Below are 18,130 nucleotides of genomic sequence, written 5' to 3' on the forward strand. Positions count from 1 at the left end.
TTTGACTCTTTGGTCAATCTAACCCTTCTTGTTTCAGGTAATTTTTGGCCTTGCCCTCTTGAATTCTTCCAGCTCAGATCTCAGAGGTTTTGGTAAGTTTCCTTTTCCCTAAAGATCCTATAGTGAAGTTAGAGTCTTTAAAACCCGTGGGCTTCTGAGTCTTGAGCCTCCATAGTTTAGAGAGTAAGATTATTTTCTTTTGGTCTCTTTTATGTATGTATGTATATGTACGTATGGTAAAAACATAAAATTTACCTTCGTAACCATTTTCAAGTGTATAATTCAGTAGTGTTAACTATATTCACATTGTTGTATAATGGATGTCTGGAACTTCTTTGTCTTGCAAAACTGAAACTCTGTACCCATCCAAAAATTCTCCATTCCCTCTCCTCCTCCTGCCCCTGCCCCCCACCGCCAAGTCCCTGGTAATTGGTCTTTTATTTTTATGCCTACCAGCTAGAGCTGTAAAAACATTAGAGGGTGAAGGGTGAGTTGGTGAATGAGAATGATGATCACCTGTATTTTGATGATATGTGACTTCTTACCCATCGTGGTGCAAAAATAACTTGTGGTTTTTTATTTATCTCATTTCTAGCTGCCCAGTTTATCAAACAGAAGCTTCCAGATCTTCTGCGTTCTTACATTGACGCAGACGTCAGTGGAAATCAAGAAGGTGGCTTCCAGGATATAGCAATAGAAGTCCTACACCTCCTCCTCTCCCATCTCCTCTTTGGGCAGAAGGGAGCCTTTGGAGTTGGACAGGAACAGATAGACGCTTTTCTTAAGACGCTGCGCAGAGGTAAAAAGGAGTGTCTGTAGCCTACAAAAGATAATTTCTTTGGATGAACACACATTACAAAGGATTGTAGAATACAAATGAAGGCAGTGATTTACTTTTCTGTTAACTTCGTAATCTTTCAAGGAAGAGAGTATTTTATAATTTAAAATATGAAAATGATAAAAGCTTCATTATAGACAAGGTATAAAATGAAGAGCACTTACCAGCAATATTGTTATCTAAGTACAATCTCATTTCAGACTTGGTATATTTCCACGTGGTCAGATTTTTCCCTTTTAGGGAGACAGAGACTACAGTATTTGTGACATGCTCTCTTTAGTTTAAAATGTCAATCACTATCATATATCCACTTTACCTCTTGGCTGTTGGCATTGTTATGCTAAGATAACTCCTGGTTCTGTTGTTGCCATCCTCCTTCCTCTGATCCTATTTTTAGAGATAGTGTTTAAAACAAATCTTTTATAGTGGACTAACCACTGTCCAGTTTCACTCTTATTATTGTTTACTTCTTAACATTGATATAGTTTAATTTAAACTTCATTAACTTTCTCAGTAATAGGACATTTTCCACTTGTCAGTGAAATAGAGACTGATGTACCAATTATTTCTGATGTCTTCCTTGCATGGGAATTGATAGCCCTTTTGTGAAATTTTAAAGTAATATTTAGGGTGTAATAGATAATGGGATCCTAATAAAAAAAATTAAAAATATACTTATGACCATTTTTTGTGACATAAGAACATTCAAATTTTAGAATTGGGGTTGAAGTCATAACTTGGGCTAGGCTAGCTGGATTGGAAAAACTGAATAACTTTGGTTTGAATATGGACTTGTGAAAACTCAGGTTTGAGAGGCTTTTAAAGAGTAAAAGAGGATAGTTTGTTATTAATCAATATAGCAGTTATAATTATCTTTTTCCTTCTTCAGATTTTCCCCAGGAACGCTGTCCCGTGGTGCTTGCACCACTTTTATACCCTGAAAAACGGGACATCCTAATGGACAGAATCCTGCCTGATTCTGGAGGGGTAGCTAAAACCATGATGGAGAGCTCTTTGGCTGACTTCATGCAAGAAGTGGGCTATGGCTTTTGTGCAAGGTTGGTAGTCAGACATTTTAAACTTCTGATTACTCTTGTGAAAAGCACAATGTAATTCTTTAAAGCAAGTTCCTAAAGATTCCTTAATGTACTATCTTTGCCTCAAGAATTTTGCTTCTAAATTTAATCTTCCACATATTAGTTTTGGTGGCAGCTGTAAATGTTCTCATGGCTAAATTTCCATCTCTCCATCCTCCCTAGTTTCTCAAATTTAAGGATCAGAGGTTCCTAGCCTAGTCGCCATGGTAGGCAGTTTTAGCTTTTGAGAGGGAGGGCATTGAGGCAAGTGTTCATGGAACTTGCATCATTTCCCATCCATCATGTCTAATATGCTCTTCCCTGCCCGCACCCTCAATTTCCTTGCTGTACCTTGATTTCTACAGTCTTCCTTTTCTGCCTTTTTCATACCCTGCCTCTCACTTATTTTCCTCACCTGCCAGGGGCATAAAAGGAAATTGTTTCACCCTAATGGTAGCACATAGGACTGTGATATAGTGGATTGTTAATATTTTTCTGAGAATATGTTATTAAGGGCATTAATGTGCTTTGCTTTGACTTTAAGTGTAACATTTAATGTTTTTAAAACTCATACAAACCACATTTCCGCTTATGTTTGAAAGTGTATTTCTTGTGTGTGTATAAATGTGCCTGGCATAAAACTTTTGTTGATGCAAAGTGAAAAAGTTAAAATACATTTTCAGGACTTTGTACATATCAGAATAACTCTTGAGTTATCAGTATTTTAAAGAATAACTTGATTTATACCGAATATTGACATAATTTTATGTCTCTTTGTAGATACTACTGTTAACTCATATTTCCTTCTTCCATCGGCATTTTAAACGTTTTCTGTTTCCTTAAGTAGGTGGATTTTACACTCCTAGCTATGTGAAAGTAACAAGAAATGAAGCTTATTACTCTATGTTAGTAAAACTCTAGCGACTTCACTCGTTTTATATGAGTGTTTTATATGAGTGTTTCTTAACCTTGGTATTGAGGGTACCATTTTTTTTTTTAACATCTTTATTGGGGTATAATTGCTTTACAATGGTGTGTTAGTTTCTGCTTTATAACAAAGTGAATCAGTCATACATAAACTTATGTTCCCATATGTCTTCCCTCTTGCGTCTCCCTCCCTCCCACCCTCCCTATCCCACCCCTCCAGGCTGTCACAAAGCACTGAGCCAATATCCCTGTGCCATGCGGCTGCTTCCCACTAGCTATCTACCTTACTACGTTTGTTAGTGTGTATATGTCCATGACTCTCTCTCGCCCTGTCACAGCTCACCCTTCCCCCTCCCCATAACCTCAAGTCCGTTCTCTAGGAGGTCTGCGTCTTTATTCCTGCCTTACCCCTAGGTTCTTCATGACATTTTTTTTTCTTAAATTCCATATATATGTGTTAGCATACGGTATTTGTCTTTTTCTTTCTGACTTACTTCACTCTGTATGACAGACTCTAGGTCTATCCACCTCATTACAAATAGCTCAATTTCGTTTCTTTTTATGGCTGAGTAATATTCCATTGTATATATGTGCCACATCTTCTTTATCCATTCATCCGATGATGGGCACTTAGGTTGTTTCCATCTCCGGGCTATTGTAAATAGAGCTGCAATGAACATTTTGGTACATGACTCTTTTTGAATTTCGGTTTTCTCAGGGTATATGCCCAGTAGTGGGATTGCTGGGTCATATGGTAGTTCTATTTGTAGTTTTTAAAGGAACCTCCATACTGTTCTCCGTAGTGGCTGAACCAATTCACATTCCCACCAGCAGTGCAAGAGTGAGGGTACCATTTTTTGAAGTTAAATTTCTGTTTCAGTATTGAAGAATGTCGCAATATAATCATGCAGTTTGGTGTTCGGGAGGTCACAGCTGCCCAGGTTGCAAGGGTTTTGGGAATGATGGCTCGAACTCATTCAGGATTAACAGATGGAATTCCATTACAGGTAGGTGTGGAAATAAACTATTTTACAAAGTGAATTAATGTCCTGCCCTCTTTATTTTATTTATTAAATTACAGTATGATTGTTCTACCAACCAGAGCTGAACACATTGAGTAGTTGGCTTTGTTTAATTCAGATTTTAATTCTACAGAGTATCTCTGCTCCTGGCAGTGGGATCTGGAGTGATGGAAAAGATAAAAGTGATGGAGCACAGGCACACACATGGAATGTAGAAGTCTTGATTGATGTTCTCAAAGAACTGGTGAGTACACATGTAATGTTATATATTTATGATGTTAGTATGATATAGCCCAAAGAAAGAAAATTTTAATGAATAAAATGCCTAGCTGAATGAGAACTGCAGTGTTTTATAATTTCTGACTTCAAAAGTAATGAAGCAGGCTTCCCTGGTGGCGCAGTGGTTGAGAGTCCGCCTGCCGATGCAGGGGACACGGGTTCGTGCCCCGGTCCGGGAAGATCCCACATGCCGCGGAGCGGCTGGGCCTGTGAGCCATGGCCACTGAGCCTGCGCGTCCGGAGCCTGTGCTCCGCAGCGGGAGAGGCCACAACAGTGACAGGCCTGCGTACCGGGGGAAAAAAAAAAAAAAAGTAATGAAGGGTCCAAGATAATTATGTACTGGAAATAGTATGCAATCAAACTCTAGCTTTGTTCATAATGAATTGTTGCTATGCAATTCTGAGTAGCACTGCTGAGGTGGTTTGGTAGGTTGTTAGTGTGTGGTTTTTTGGGGAGGATGAATTTGTTACAAAGTAATGATTGTATGAGGAATTACTGAGGAGAAAGAAAGTCTTCTGAAATTTTTCTGGAAGGTGCAACAAAAACCCTGCCAACCTTCTTTATGGGATATTATTATAGGGATAAAAAAAGCCATACTTATCTTACTACTTCCACTTCTGAAATATCCACAGACTAAATAATTGGTCCCCAAATAAACAACGTACCTCTCCTAAAATATTGAACTGTTAAAATAAAATATAAAAAAGTGAAACTTCTAGTTATTAAAAGGGAGTGATGAAATTTAGTCAGTGAGAGAACAGTGGAGTCAAGATCAAGATGTAATGTTTTCAGTCTTGTTCATAAAATGTCAAGGAACAAAATGTAACACTAAAGACTACAAATAAATACTTCCCTAACATTCTTGATAAGGTGTCAGGTCATTTGTCTATCCTATTTCTCATTTTTAGTTTCCTACATTTGTAACTTATAAGTAAAATTGAGTAACAGGGAATCATACTGTTCTCTGTGTGACCTTATTACTAACAGCATCAGTGGGTTTTCTTTTTATTTTTCTTAATAGTAGATGGGTTTATGGTGTTCAGGCCTACTCTTTAGTAATAGAGGAGGGGAAGAAATAACACGTGATCATGGCAGAAAACTTAGAGAGTGAAAAGGAAGAAAAGCAAAATAAAACCACAGTTTTAGCACTTAAGGATAACCAGTTACTAATTGGTTTGGTTTTTTTCTTTTTTAATTTTTAAAAAAGTAATTAATTTATTTTTGTCTTCGTTGCTTCGCACGGGCTTTCTCTAGTTGCAGCAAGCAGGGGCTACTCTTCGTTGCGGTGCACAGGCTTCACACTGCTGTGGCTTCTCTTGTTGCAGAGCACGAACTCTAGGCGTGCGGGCTTCAGTAGTTGTGGCGCATGGGCTTAGTTGCTCTGTGGCATGTGGGATCTTCCCAGACCAGGGCTCAAACCCGTGTCCCCTGCATTGGCAGGCGGACTCTTTTTTTTTTTTGCGGTACGTGGGCCTCTCACTGTTGTGGCCTCTCCTGTTGCGGAGCGCAGGCTCAGTGGCCATGGCTCACGGGCCCAGCCACTCCGCGGCACGTGGGATCTTCCCGGACAGGGGCGCGAACCTGTGTCCCCTGCATCGGCAGGTGGACTGTCAACCACTGCACCACCAGGGAAGCCCTACTGATTTGTTTTTAACCTGTGGTTGTCTTGCAAATACGAAAACATGCTTTTCCCTCAGTTTCATCTTTGTACTTTATTGCACTATTGAAAAACTCTTTTTTAAAAAAATTGCAGACAAGGACAGTTTTCCATGTTATCTGAACCTATGTTTTGATTTCAGAGAGTGCAAAGGCTATAAATTGAACGCCTTCACTGTGGATTTGAATAGTTGAATTAGTAATCTCTTTTCTTCTTCCTTTTTCTTGTATATTTGAGTTTCTGTACAATTTTTTGTAGAAAGGGAACAGAGGACAATTTCAGATACACATTGGGTTAATAATTTTTCTGATTTACTTCCAAGGATGGGAGGAGGAAACCATAGGGGCACGCCTGTGGATTTACCAAACTTAACTCTCTCTAGGATAATGCTGTTTAATAGTATATTTATGGTTTTATTCTGTCACAGCCAGTCCTTGAAACAAATTTTAGAAAGAAAAAAATGTTACCTCTGAATGCCATTGTTGTCTTAGAGTGAATACCCCAACTGACGTTTATTCTTTGTACCATATACAAAGCAAGCATTAAAGTCTTTATGGATTGAAAGGTGTCACCTTAGAGCAAAACTAAACTGGACATAACGCTTTGGTTGGAGATTTAATTACGAAGTGTGCGCAGCCTTTTCTTCTTTCAAGCACAAAATATTCTTCTGTTTTTTATTTCTCCCTTTTCTTTTTGGCCACGCTGTGCAGCATGCGGGGTTTTAGTTCCCCGACCAGGGATCGAACTTGTGCCCCCGGCATCGGGAGCACAGAGTCTTAACCACTGGACCGCCCGGGAAGTCCCAAGCACAAAATATTCTTATTGCTTGGTGCAGAGTGTTTGGTAAATTATCTTCTCTAAATGTGTTTCCTTTGCTTTGTGTTTCTTTAAGGAATCTCATACTGCTTTTATGAATACCTTTTCATAAAACATTTTTGAATGGAATTTTTAGTCATTTTGACATAAAGAATCTAGACCACTTTTCCTGATGCATACATTGGGATGCTTTTAGGGGAGATCTTTAGTTAATTAAGATTTTTTTTTAAAAATAAATTTATTTATTTATTTTTGGCTGCATTGAGTCTTCATTGCTGCGCACGGGCTTTCTCTAGTTGCGGCGAGCAGGGGCTACCTTCATTGCGGTGCACGGGCTTCTCATTGCGGTGTCTTCTCTTGTTGTGGAGCACAGGCTCTAGGCGCGGGCTTCAGTAGTTGTGGCACGTGGGCTCAGTAGTTGTGGCTCGTGGGCTCTAGAGCACAGGCTCAGTAGTTGTGGCGCACGGGCTTAGTTGCTCCGCGGCATGTGGGATCCCCGGACCAGGGATCAAACCCCCATGTCCCCTGCATTGGCCGGAGGATTCTTAACCACTGCACCACCTGGGAAGTCCTTGTTAATTAAGATTGATATTTGGGATAATTGATTTATCTTTGCAGCTTTGTTCCAAGGTAGTGGAATCTTACTATAAAGATGAGGCACTAAGTGAAGTGTTATCTGTTTGCCATATTGGGATGGGAGTGTTCGTTGGACTAAAGTAGGGGAAGAGATTTCCCCTTTATGTACTCACGTATTCACGAGTATGTTGTGAACTGAAAGGTAACTTGGAGTAGCTTGCTGGTAGAGCCAGTTTATTTTGAATATTAAGAATTTACCTTTCCAAGTCTCTTTGGAAATGCCGGAAAGATTTAGATGACTTTGAGTCTATAATTAGACCATCTTGATTGAACTTCAGATTTAATATGGCTCTTTGGATAAAGCAATCAAACACTTTTGTTCATTAAACTTTTTTTTGGCTACGTTGGTTCTTCGTTGCTGTGCGTGGGCTTTCTCTAGTTTCAGAGAGTGGGGGCTACTCTTTGTTGCGGTGCGCGGGCTTCTCGTTCACGGTGGCTTCTCTTGTTGCGGAGCACAGGCTCTAGCCGCGCAGGCTTCAGTAGTTGCTGCACGTGGGCTCAGTAATTGTGGTGTATGGGCTTAGTTGCTCCACAGCATGTGGGATCCTCCTGGACCAGAGATCGAACCTGTGTCACCTGCATTGGCAGGCGGGTTCTTAACCACTGCATCACCAGGGAAGTCCCTTTTCATTAAACTTTGAAATGCTTTTCTTTTTTAGAACCCAAGTTTGAATTTCAAGGAAGTAACTTACGAACTGGACCATCCTGGATTTCAAATTCGTGACAGTAAAGGACTTCATAATGTAGTGTATGGCATTCAGAGGGGTCTGGGTATGGAAGTGTTCCCTGTAGACCTCATATACAGACCTTGGAAACATGCAGAAGGCCAGGTAAGTGAATGATGTTTAGCTATAGAAGAGGCAAAGAATCATGGCTTAGATAGTGCCGTCTATCCATTGATTAAAATATTCTTTTAATGTAGAATTTGTTTGGCATTGCTCAGAAAAGCAGAGACTGATAAATTTTGAAGGAACATTATTATAGTTTAGTACCAGTCAGACTCAGCTGAAGTGTAGCAATCAAACTGTTTTCCCAATAGTTTAATGATGTTTGTCTCCAGGGTCACCTCACCATGCACCTTTCATTTGTCTGACTTGTCTGTGGTTTTGAAAGATCGCATAATTAAGATTTTAAAGGGAAATTTCATTCTGATGAATGAGAATTAAGATTGAGATTAGCCTAGTGAAAATGTTTCACATTTTTATAACATTCACACTCATTTATGGTAGTAAGGACTTTTTTCTCTTGTTCCAGCTCTCCTTCATTCAGCATTCCCTTATAAATCCAGAGATCTTCTGTTTTGCCGACTACCCATGTCATACTGTTGCCACTGATATTCTGAAAGCACCACCAGAGGATGACAATCGAGAAATTGCCACATGGTAAACACTCTTCATCTAGCTTTTCTTGAAAGGGTCACTTATACTTTTTTGAATTACAGGATTAATAGTGAGCCAACTACGTAGTTAAAAGGTTTAAACGAAACAGTATTTTTAGTAAGCCTACTTACCCTAAATTTTTATAAAGTAGGGTGTTGGTGGATGAAAATCTATATTTAGTCTCCTTATCACTAGATACATCTTTCCTCTTGTAATGTCTGCCATTGTATATTTTCTGTAACAATCAAATGTTAGAAGGAGGTTTTTACTTCTCCCTTAATGTTAAATCCCTTTCTTCTCTCTGTAGATTTGCTTGCTTGCTTTCTTTTTAAGTGGCTCAAAATGGCCAGTGGATGAAATCTAAAACTTTAAGCTGAATTATCTATTTCTCTGAGTTTCAATTCAAAATTTCTGCTGGAGAATCTGACTGGCTCAGTTGGTTTCTTCTGGAACTAACTCCTCTCTGGGGATGTGAGATAAAGATGGTAAAAGTACTTCCATCACTGTTACAATAAACCCACAGCTGTGCAGAGTGGGCATGGACTGGATTGGTCCCCAAAGACATCTACTTTATAATGTTTCTTCCATTTTTTCCAACCATACTCCCCTGGGACACATCTTATAAACAAAGGATGGTAAACTTCCTGTAAAGGGCTTTACAAGCCAGATGGTCTCTGTAGCAACTACTTAACTCTTTAATTGTAGCACAATGTAAATATGGGTGTGGCTCTGTTCCAACAAAACAGTATTTACAAAAATAGGCAGTGGGTGAGATTTGGCTTGTGGATGTAGTTTGCTGATCCTTGTTCTGAAAGATTGACCAAAGCAGTGGTTTTTTCTGAAGTGTGTCCTTTCCCCAGGTGCTAGCCAACATTGGATGTACAGGATAGTTTTTTTTTTTCTCCTGTTAAGTCTAATGTGTATGGCAGTATGTCTTCATTTTATTTTAACAGATAAAGGCCTCTTTCCATTTTATAAAATTGAAATGTCATATACATTTAATAATTCCTTAATGTAGCTATATATTCAGATTTCCCTAATTGTCTCAAGAATACTTTTTAACAGTTTGTATGATTGAGAGTCCAAACAAGGTCCACATAGTTTCTTTTATGCTGTAAGTCTTTCTTCTCCCTTTTTTTTTTTTCTTAAATATAATTCTTGGCCATTGATTTAATGGAGAAGTAGGATCAGTTATCCTATAGTCTACCCTGTGGTATGGGGTATCTGTTTCCTCATGGTGTTTAATTTGATCCTTATCCCCATAGTTTTCATGGACTAAGGGTAGCAAAACCTTGAGGCTAGATTGAAGTCAACCACATTTAGCTTCTTGGGGCAAGAATAATTCATAGGGGGCATTGTGCACCTAAGTAAAAACTTGGTGTTACCGAACTAAGTGTTTGGGCTTTTTTTTTTTTTTTTAAATGGAAGTATAGTTGATTTACAGTGTTGTGTCAGGCTGTATTTTTATGTAGAATTTTTCTTGTGTATAATTATATCTATATTTGTGTTGGATTTTTGACTGTTTCTAAACTACTATTTGTTTTTATTTTGCACTCTAATCACAAAAGTTTTTGATGGTAACTCTTTGGTAAGGCGATCCATGGTTATGCACATGGTCAGTCATGTCTGCTGTCCTTCATCATGTATTCTCTTAATTTGGACTGCCTTTGAAATTAGTTTGAAAGCATACCAGCATTATATATTTCAGATGAAAACCAATTTAAATATTTTTCAAATATTAAAAGATGACAACTTGGTTTTGTCTTGATAGCTGGTATCACTTATTTGGAAAATGAATTTTGTGTACTTAGATTTTCATTGATAGAGTATCTTACTTCCATTCTTGTTAGGAAGAGCTTGGATTTGATTGAATCTCTGCTGAGGCTCGCAGAGGTAGGGCAATATGAGCAAGTCAAACAACTCTTCAGCTTCCCTATCAAACACTGTCCAGACATGCTGGTATTGGCCTTACTACAAATCAACACCTCCTGGCACACCTTGCGCCATGAACTCATCTCCACTCTGATGCCAATTTTCCTTGGAAACCACCCTAACTCAGCTATAATTTTGCACTATGCATGGCATGGACAGGTAAGATATGACCATTTCTTTGTCTTAATAAACGGACATTCTTTTTTTTTTAATTTTTATTGAAATATAGTTGATTTACAATGTTGTGTTAGTTTCAGGTGTATAGCAAAGTGAATCTGTTATTACATATACATGTATCCACTCTTTTTCAGATTCATTTTCCATATAGGCCGTTACAGAGTATTGAGTAGAGTTTCCTGTGCTATACATTAGGTCCTTATTAGTTATCTGTTTTATATATAGTAGTGTGTATATGTGAATCCCAATCTTCCAGTTTATCTCCCCCCACCCCATAATGGACATTCTTTCTTTTTTTTAATTTGGCTGTGCCGGGTTTAAGTTGCGGCACGTGGGATCTTTAGTTGTGACATGCAGGGTCTTGGTTGTGGCATTGGGGGATCTAGTTCCCTGACCAGGGATCAAACCCAGGCTCCCTACATTGGGAGCATGGAGTCCTAACCACTGGACCACCAGGGAAGTCCTGACATTTCTTTTTTTATTAATTTTTATTGGAGTATAGCTGCTTTACAATGTTGTGTTAGTTTCTGTTGTGCAGCAAAGTCATTCAGTTATATGTATACATATATCCACTTTTTTATTTTTTAAAATTTATTTTAATTTTTGGCTGCATTGGGTCTTCGTTGCTGCGCGTGGGCTTTCTCTAGTTGTGGTGAGAGGCGGCTACTCTTCGTTGCGGTGCGTTGGCTTCTCATTGCTGTGGCTTCTCTTCCTGCGGAGCACGGGCTCTAGGTGCGCGGGCTTCATTAGTTGCAGCACGCGGGCTCAGTAGTTGTGGCTCACGGGCTCCAGAGCACAGGCTCAGTAGTTGTGGCACACAGGCTTAGTTGCTCCGCGGCATGTGGGATCTTCCTGGACCAAGGCTCGAACCCGTGTCCCCTGCATTGGCAGGCGGATTCTCAACCACTGCGCCACAAGGGAAGCCCTATCCACTCTTTTTTAGATTTCCTTCCCATTTAGGTCACCACAGAGCATTGAGTAGAGTTTTTGTACAGTAGGTTCTCATTAGTTATCTGTTTTATACTAGTAGTGTGTATATGTGAATCCCAATCTCCCAGTTCATCCCAGCCCACCCTCCCCTTCCCCCCTTGGTAACTGCAAGTTTGTTTTCTACATCTGTGATTCTATTTCTGCATAATTGACATTCTTTTGATGATGTTTACCTAGAGAAATTGTTAATCATGGAATTTTGACACTGAAAAAGTCACACTTCTATAAAACTTATTTTATCTTTTAGCATCATGTGGGCATTAAAGTATAAAACTTGAAAGAGCAAGGAGTCAAGACAATTTTAAAAAAAATCAGTATTATGAAAGGTCTGTATTGCTAGTGTACCAGTATCCTTTCGATAGCAGTAAAGAGCTTAATCATTTATCATAGAACTAGAAGGTTCTCATTTCACTTTTTAACAGTAAATGGAAGAAGATCATAAAACAGTTTAATTGAGGGCTTCCCTGGTGGCTCAGTGGTTGAGAGTCCGCCTGCCGATGCAGGGGACATGGGTTCGTGCCCCAGTCCGGGAAGATCCCACATGCTGTGGAGCGGCTGGGGCCGTGAGCCATGGCCGCTGAGCCTGCGCGTCCGGAGCCTGTGCTCCGCAGCGGGAGAGGCCCATGTACCGCAGAAAACAAAAACAAAAACAGTTTAATTGACATAATTTTGTTTTATCCAGATCCAGCATTTAAATTTTATTTTGGTTCCTGCTGAGATTTCAAGCCCTTGTGCTCCTGCACCCCCCACCCCTTGCCAATTTTGTAGAATATATTTGACAAATACTCTCTTGTCCATTGATTTCCCCCCCGCATAGCCTACATTTTAAATAAAGATATATGTAGAAGCTTTAAGAAAAAGCAGTCATCTTCCCCTTTATATCAATGTGCCCCTTCCCTTTTTAAGATATTCTTGCTGTAGTTTGTTGTAAACAAGTGCTTTTAAAAATTCAGCTAAGACTTTATAAATGAAAAACATTAGCCTTGGTTGCATGCCTTTCAGTCAGACCAACTCCATTTCTAGAGACTCAAATCACATGACAGTAATGTTTATCAGACATTTAACCAAAAGTTTGTAGCCCAGACATTCTTAGGCTTTTCTCACCACATCTGTGAGGTGGAAAGGGCAGAGTGGAAGGACTTATATCTCCACTCCTGTTTAGATACTTGTTTTGCTAGGACTTTCTGTCAGTCTGAGACAGTTACTGGAAAGTGATTTAGACAGTGATAGTAATTGCCTTGCTGTTGCTTCTGTGAGAAACATTTTCTAAATTACCATTCAACTGTACACCTTTAGATCAGTCTTCAAAGACAGGCTGTTTTCCGCAAAAAAAAGAAATTGAATAATTACAAAAAATGAGCATGATCATTTGTGAAAATAGCTAGATTTAGAATGTACAAACTCTAGTCCCAGAAGTACTGATAAAACACTACCCTGTGCAGCATGAGAGATGATTACCGTAAACTGTTTTGTTTTTATAGGCCAGTGATTTGTGATTTAATTTAAGGGATCATATAAACTTGATGCATCGTCATATTCTCATCATACTTCGGCTTTGAAAATGTATAGGCAGACTTTTATAGGACAAATAAATTTGTTGTATGTGACTACATGACCCCAGGGTTTTGGGGTAGGCCTCATTTGGGAAATATGGACAAAACTGCTTTCCCACAAAATAAACGTCACTGTAATCAATGCTTGAGGCTTGAGCTTTGTTGTCTGCACTGATACACCTCAGTTTTACATAAATACAAGTAAAATCAGCATTTGCAACAGCCTATCAAAATGGTCAGTAGTATTGCTATTTAACCCTCCTTTTTCTTTTCTTAGGGACAGTCTCCCTCAATCCGCCAACTTATCATGCATGCGATGGCAGAATGGTACATGCGAGGGGAACAGTATGACCAGGCCAAATTGTCTCGAATACTTGATGTGGCCCAGGACTTGAAGGTGAGCTTGGAGGGACAGATTAACGGTTTTTCTTTATTAATGATAAAAAATAACATTTTTATGTAACATAGGTGTTTTAGGAATAATTCACATGTAACTAGCTCTTAGCTAGAATGGTTGAGATTTAGAATTTTTCCTTGTATTGTAGAAAGAGATTGGAAGAAGAGTGGTTTTAGAAATGTAAAAATGTTTTCATTTACATTTCACTGAATTTTGTTTGGTCTTCTGTGATATTTGTAAGGCTGTTTTAAAGCAAGTGATAATTGACCTCAGATGTAATCTGTGAGATACAATTTTTGGAGAAACTGGTTGGCTTTCACCCCTTTTGCAGATTTCATTAGCATTAACAGGGTCTTTTGATAAATAGTGTGATTCTTGATGTCTTTGATCACTGGTAATGGTGTTGTAGTTGTACTTAGGTTAGAGTAAGCCTGAGTTTAGATTTTTTTAAATGGGTAAGGATAATTTTTCACGCTTTTGTGTTTTGCTTTGCTTTAGGTTAAATTATTTGAAAAAACACAGGGTAAAGTTTATTTTGAAGGTAAAGTCATGTGTTTGTCTTTGAAATGTGATCTTATTTTAAGTAGGGACAAGTGTTACCATTGATTTCTACTAAGCTGTTTAAAAAATTATGACTAAGAAAATATTAGCAGTATGTTTTATTTAGACTTGTTTGTGAAAATAAAAACTGGAAACAGAAAATAGGACAGAAAAGTCACTCAGTTGCTTGACTCGTAGTTTCTAATATCCTTTTTCTTTAGGCCTTGTCAATGCTGCTAAATGGTACTCCATTTGCCTTTGTTATTGACCTTGCTGCACTTGCTTCACGTCGTGAATACCTCAAACTTGACAAGTGGCTCACAGATAAAATTCGAGAGCATGGAGTAAGGATTTGTCTGTTTATTACTGCTTTTAATTTTTGATGGTCAAGATAGCTTAAGAAAGTGGCCATGAAGATGTTATTGTATTCTGGATTTTAGTCATAGTGCTTAGTCTTATCTGAAAGCAATTAATGATGAATTTCAAATACAGAGAGACTTTCTCTTTTCCAGGAACCTTTTATCCAGGCTTGTATGACTTTTTTAAAGAGACGGTGTCCTTCTATTTTGGGTGGACTTGCACCAGAGAAAGATCAGCCCAAAAGTGCTCAACTTCCTCCAGAAACTCTGGCGACAATGTTGGCCTGTTTACAAGCTTGTGCAGGGTAAGAATAGCATGCTTGAAAATGACTGTTTAATATTGGAATTGGATTGAATGGATAACTGTTGATTTGAGGAAAAGGGGTTGAATGATTAAAAGTGACAACATCTAAGGTAATCCAGTGGTTTTTAAGTCCAAAGTACTATATATACTACATAAAATATGTATGAGATCTGTTTGAGTTAATTTTTTTGTATGTGGTGTGAGACAGGGTCCCAGATGCATAGTTTTGCATGTGAATATTCATTTGTCCTAACACCATTTGTTGAAGAGACTGGTCTGTCCCTGTGGAATTGTCTTCTAAAAGATCAGTTACACATAATACATGAGTTTATTTTGGGGCTCTTAGTTCTATTCCATTGATCTTGTCTATCCTTATGCCAGTACCACACTGTCTTGATTACTGTCGCTTTTTAGTAACTTTTAAAATTGGGAAGTGTGAGTTCTCCAACTTTGCTCTACTTTTTCAAGATTGTTTTGGTCATTCCGCGTCCCTTGAATTTTCATAAGAGTTTTAGGGTCATCTTGTCAATTTCTGCAAATAAATTACATAGCCCAGTGAGATTTTGATAAGGATTATGTAGAATCTTTAGATCATTTGGGGGGATAGTGCCATTTTAACAGTATTAAGCCTTCCAATTCATGAATCTGAGATATTTACCCATTTCTTTAGGGCTCTGATTTCTTTCAGTGTGTTTGCACTTCTTTTGTTATGCTTATTGATAGGTATTTTGTACAAGTCATGAACCTCCAGTCTGAAGTTGGATAGAAGTGGTGAGAGCAGACAGCCTTATCTTGTTCCTGATTTAGGAGAAAAGTATCCAGTGTTTCAGAATTAACTTTGATGTTAGCTGTGGGTTTTTTATAGTTATATTTCACATTGAGGGGGGTTTCCTAGTTAGTTTGTGTGTGTGTGTGTGTGTGTGTGTGTGTGTGTGTGAGTGATGAGTTTGGTTTGGTTTGGCTTTGGTTGCGCCTCAAGGCACACGGGATCCTAGATCCCTGACCCAGGGATGGAACCTATGCCCCCTGCAGTGGAAGTTCAGAGTCTTAACCACTGGACTGCCAGGGAAGTCCCTGTTTGGTGTTTTTTCATTAAAGCATTTTGTCAAATGTTTCTGTCTGCATCTATTGAGATGATCATGTAGTTTTTGTTTTTTATTCTGTTGGTGTGGTATGTTATGTTAATTGATTTTTTGGATGTTAAAAAACCTTGCCTTCCTGGGATAAATCTCACTTGGTCTTTGTATACACTTCCTTTTTATATGCTGCTGAATTCATTTTGCTAGTATTTGGTGAGCATTTTTGTGTCTGTATTCCTAAGGGATATTGTTCTGTAGTTTTCTTGTGTTGTCTTTGGTTTTGGTATCAGGATAATATTGGCCTCATAAAATGAGTTGATAAGTGTCCAGTCTTCTAATTGTTGTGAGAAGGTTTGGTGTTAATTCTTTAAATGTTCCATAGAATTCAGTGAATCCCTCTGGTCTTGGGTTTTTTCTTGTGGGTGGATGTTGTTTACTAATTCAGTATCTACTTGTTATTGCTGTGTTGAGACTTTCTGTTTCTTCTGGAGTTAGATTCAGTAGTTTGTGTCTTTCTAGGAATTTGTCTATTTCATCTAGCTTATTTAATTTGTTAGCATACGATTATTTTATACGATACCCCATAATCTTTCTTGGTTCTGTAATGTTGGTAGTAATGTCCTCTCTTTGAATTTCTGGTTTTAGTAATTCAGGTCTTCCATTTAGTTTATTGCAGCTCTAAACTTTATTATTTCCTTCCTTCTGCTTATTTTGGGTTTAGTTTGAACTTTTAAAAAATTTATTAATTGGAAGGTTAGGCTTTTTTATGCTAACATCTCTGTCATGTTATATAATTATCATTTATGTTTTGTGGTGAGAACAATTAAGATCTAGGCTCTCAGCAACTTTGAAGTTTATAATAAAGTAGTGTTGACTCTACACATTACTGAAAGTGAGGTATAGAAGCCTCCAGCTATATTTTTGAATTATCTATTTCTCCCTTTAATTCTCCCTTCATATGTTTTGGGACTCTGTAAGTATGTATGTCTTTCTGTTGGATTGGCCTTTTTATTATTATAAAGTATCTTTGTCTATTAATTTTTTTCTTAAAGGCGATCTTGTCTGAAATTAGTATAGTCATTGTAGTTCTCTTTTGGTTAAGGTTTGCAAGGCATACCTTTTTTCATTTTTTACTTTCAAGTTATATGTGTTTTTTAAAAATCTAAAGTGTCTCCTTTAGACAGCATATAATTGGATTATTTTTTAAAAATCCATTTTGACCATTTCTGCCTTTTAATTGGAGTATTTAATTTATTTACATTTGACATAATTACTGCTAAGGTAGGATTTACCCATGCTCTTTTGCTTAGTTTTTCTATATGTCGTATGTCTGTTTTGCATCTCCATTCCTCCATTACTGCCTCCTTTAGTGTTTTTTTTTGTTTTGTTTTGTCTTTAATTAATTAATTTATTTATTTATTTTTGGCTGCCTTGGATCTTTGTTGCTGTGTGCAGGCTTTCTCTAGTTGCGGCAAGCAGGGGGCTGCTCTTCGTTGTGGTGCGTGGGCTTCTCATTGCGGTGGCTTCTCTTGTTGCGGAGCATGGGCTCTAGGCACGCAGGCTTTGGTAGTTGTGGCGTGTGGGCTTAGTAGTTGTGGCTCGCGGGCTCTAGAGCGCAGGCTCAGTAGTTGTGGCGCACGGGCTTAGTTGCTCTGCAGCATGTGTGATCTTCCCGGACCAGGGCTCGAACCCATGTCCCCTGCATTGGCAGGTGGATTCTTAACCACTGGACCACCAGGGAAGTCTCTTCCTTTAATATTAAATAGATCTTTCTAGCGTATCACCTTAATTTCCTTGCTGTTAACGTTGACATGTTTTTGAGTTTCTTTTTTCCTTTGGGTATTAAAATTAACATTTTTAACTCAAAACAATGTAGTTCCAATTAACACCAACTGAATTTCAATAAGATGCAAAAATTTCCTCTAAATGGTTCTGTTCCTTTCCTCCTTCAAAGTGGTGCTATTGGGCTTCCCTGGTGGCGCAGTGGTTGGGAGTCCGCCTGCCGATGCAGGGGACGTGGGTTCGTGCCCCAGTCCAGGAGGGTCCCACGTGCCATGGAGCGGCTGGGCCCGTGAGCCGTGGCTGCTGAGCCTGGCCATCCGGAGCCTGTGCTCCACGGCCACAGCGATGAGGGGCCCGCGTACCGCAAAGAATAAAAAAACAAAAAC

The 18,130-nt window shown here is 38.6% G+C and overlaps 1 protein-coding gene across 7 annotated transcripts in view; it reads left to right on the top strand.

Moving 5' to 3' along the window:
* CNOT1 (CCR4-NOT transcription complex subunit 1) overlaps positions 1–18,130 on the top strand; it is a 100,998-nt gene that overhangs the window by 43,038 nt on the left and 39,830 nt on the right. For all 7 annotated transcript variants that reach the window (XM_082862892.1, XM_082862894.1, XM_082862897.1 and 4 more), the window contains exons 6-16: positions 38–92; positions 596–799; positions 1,728–1,896; positions 3,722–3,848; positions 3,997–4,107; positions 7,912–8,082; positions 8,507–8,634; positions 10,482–10,722; positions 13,561–13,680; positions 14,442–14,564; positions 14,733–14,884. In XM_082862892.1, the coding sequence (XP_082719018.1) occupies positions 38–92; positions 596–799; positions 1,728–1,896; positions 3,722–3,848; positions 3,997–4,107; positions 7,912–8,082; positions 8,507–8,634; positions 10,482–10,722; positions 13,561–13,680; positions 14,442–14,564; positions 14,733–14,884 (1,601 nt within the window). The remainder of the gene's footprint in view (positions 1–37; positions 93–595; positions 800–1,727; positions 1,897–3,721; positions 3,849–3,996; positions 4,108–7,911; positions 8,083–8,506; positions 8,635–10,481; positions 10,723–13,560; positions 13,681–14,441; positions 14,565–14,732; positions 14,885–18,130) is intronic.

The sequence above is a fragment of the Leucopleurus acutus genome (genome assembly GCF_964270905.1).
Source record: "Leucopleurus acutus genome assembly, chromosome: 20".
Lineage (NCBI taxonomy): Eukaryota > Metazoa > Chordata > Mammalia > Artiodactyla > Delphinidae > Leucopleurus > Leucopleurus acutus.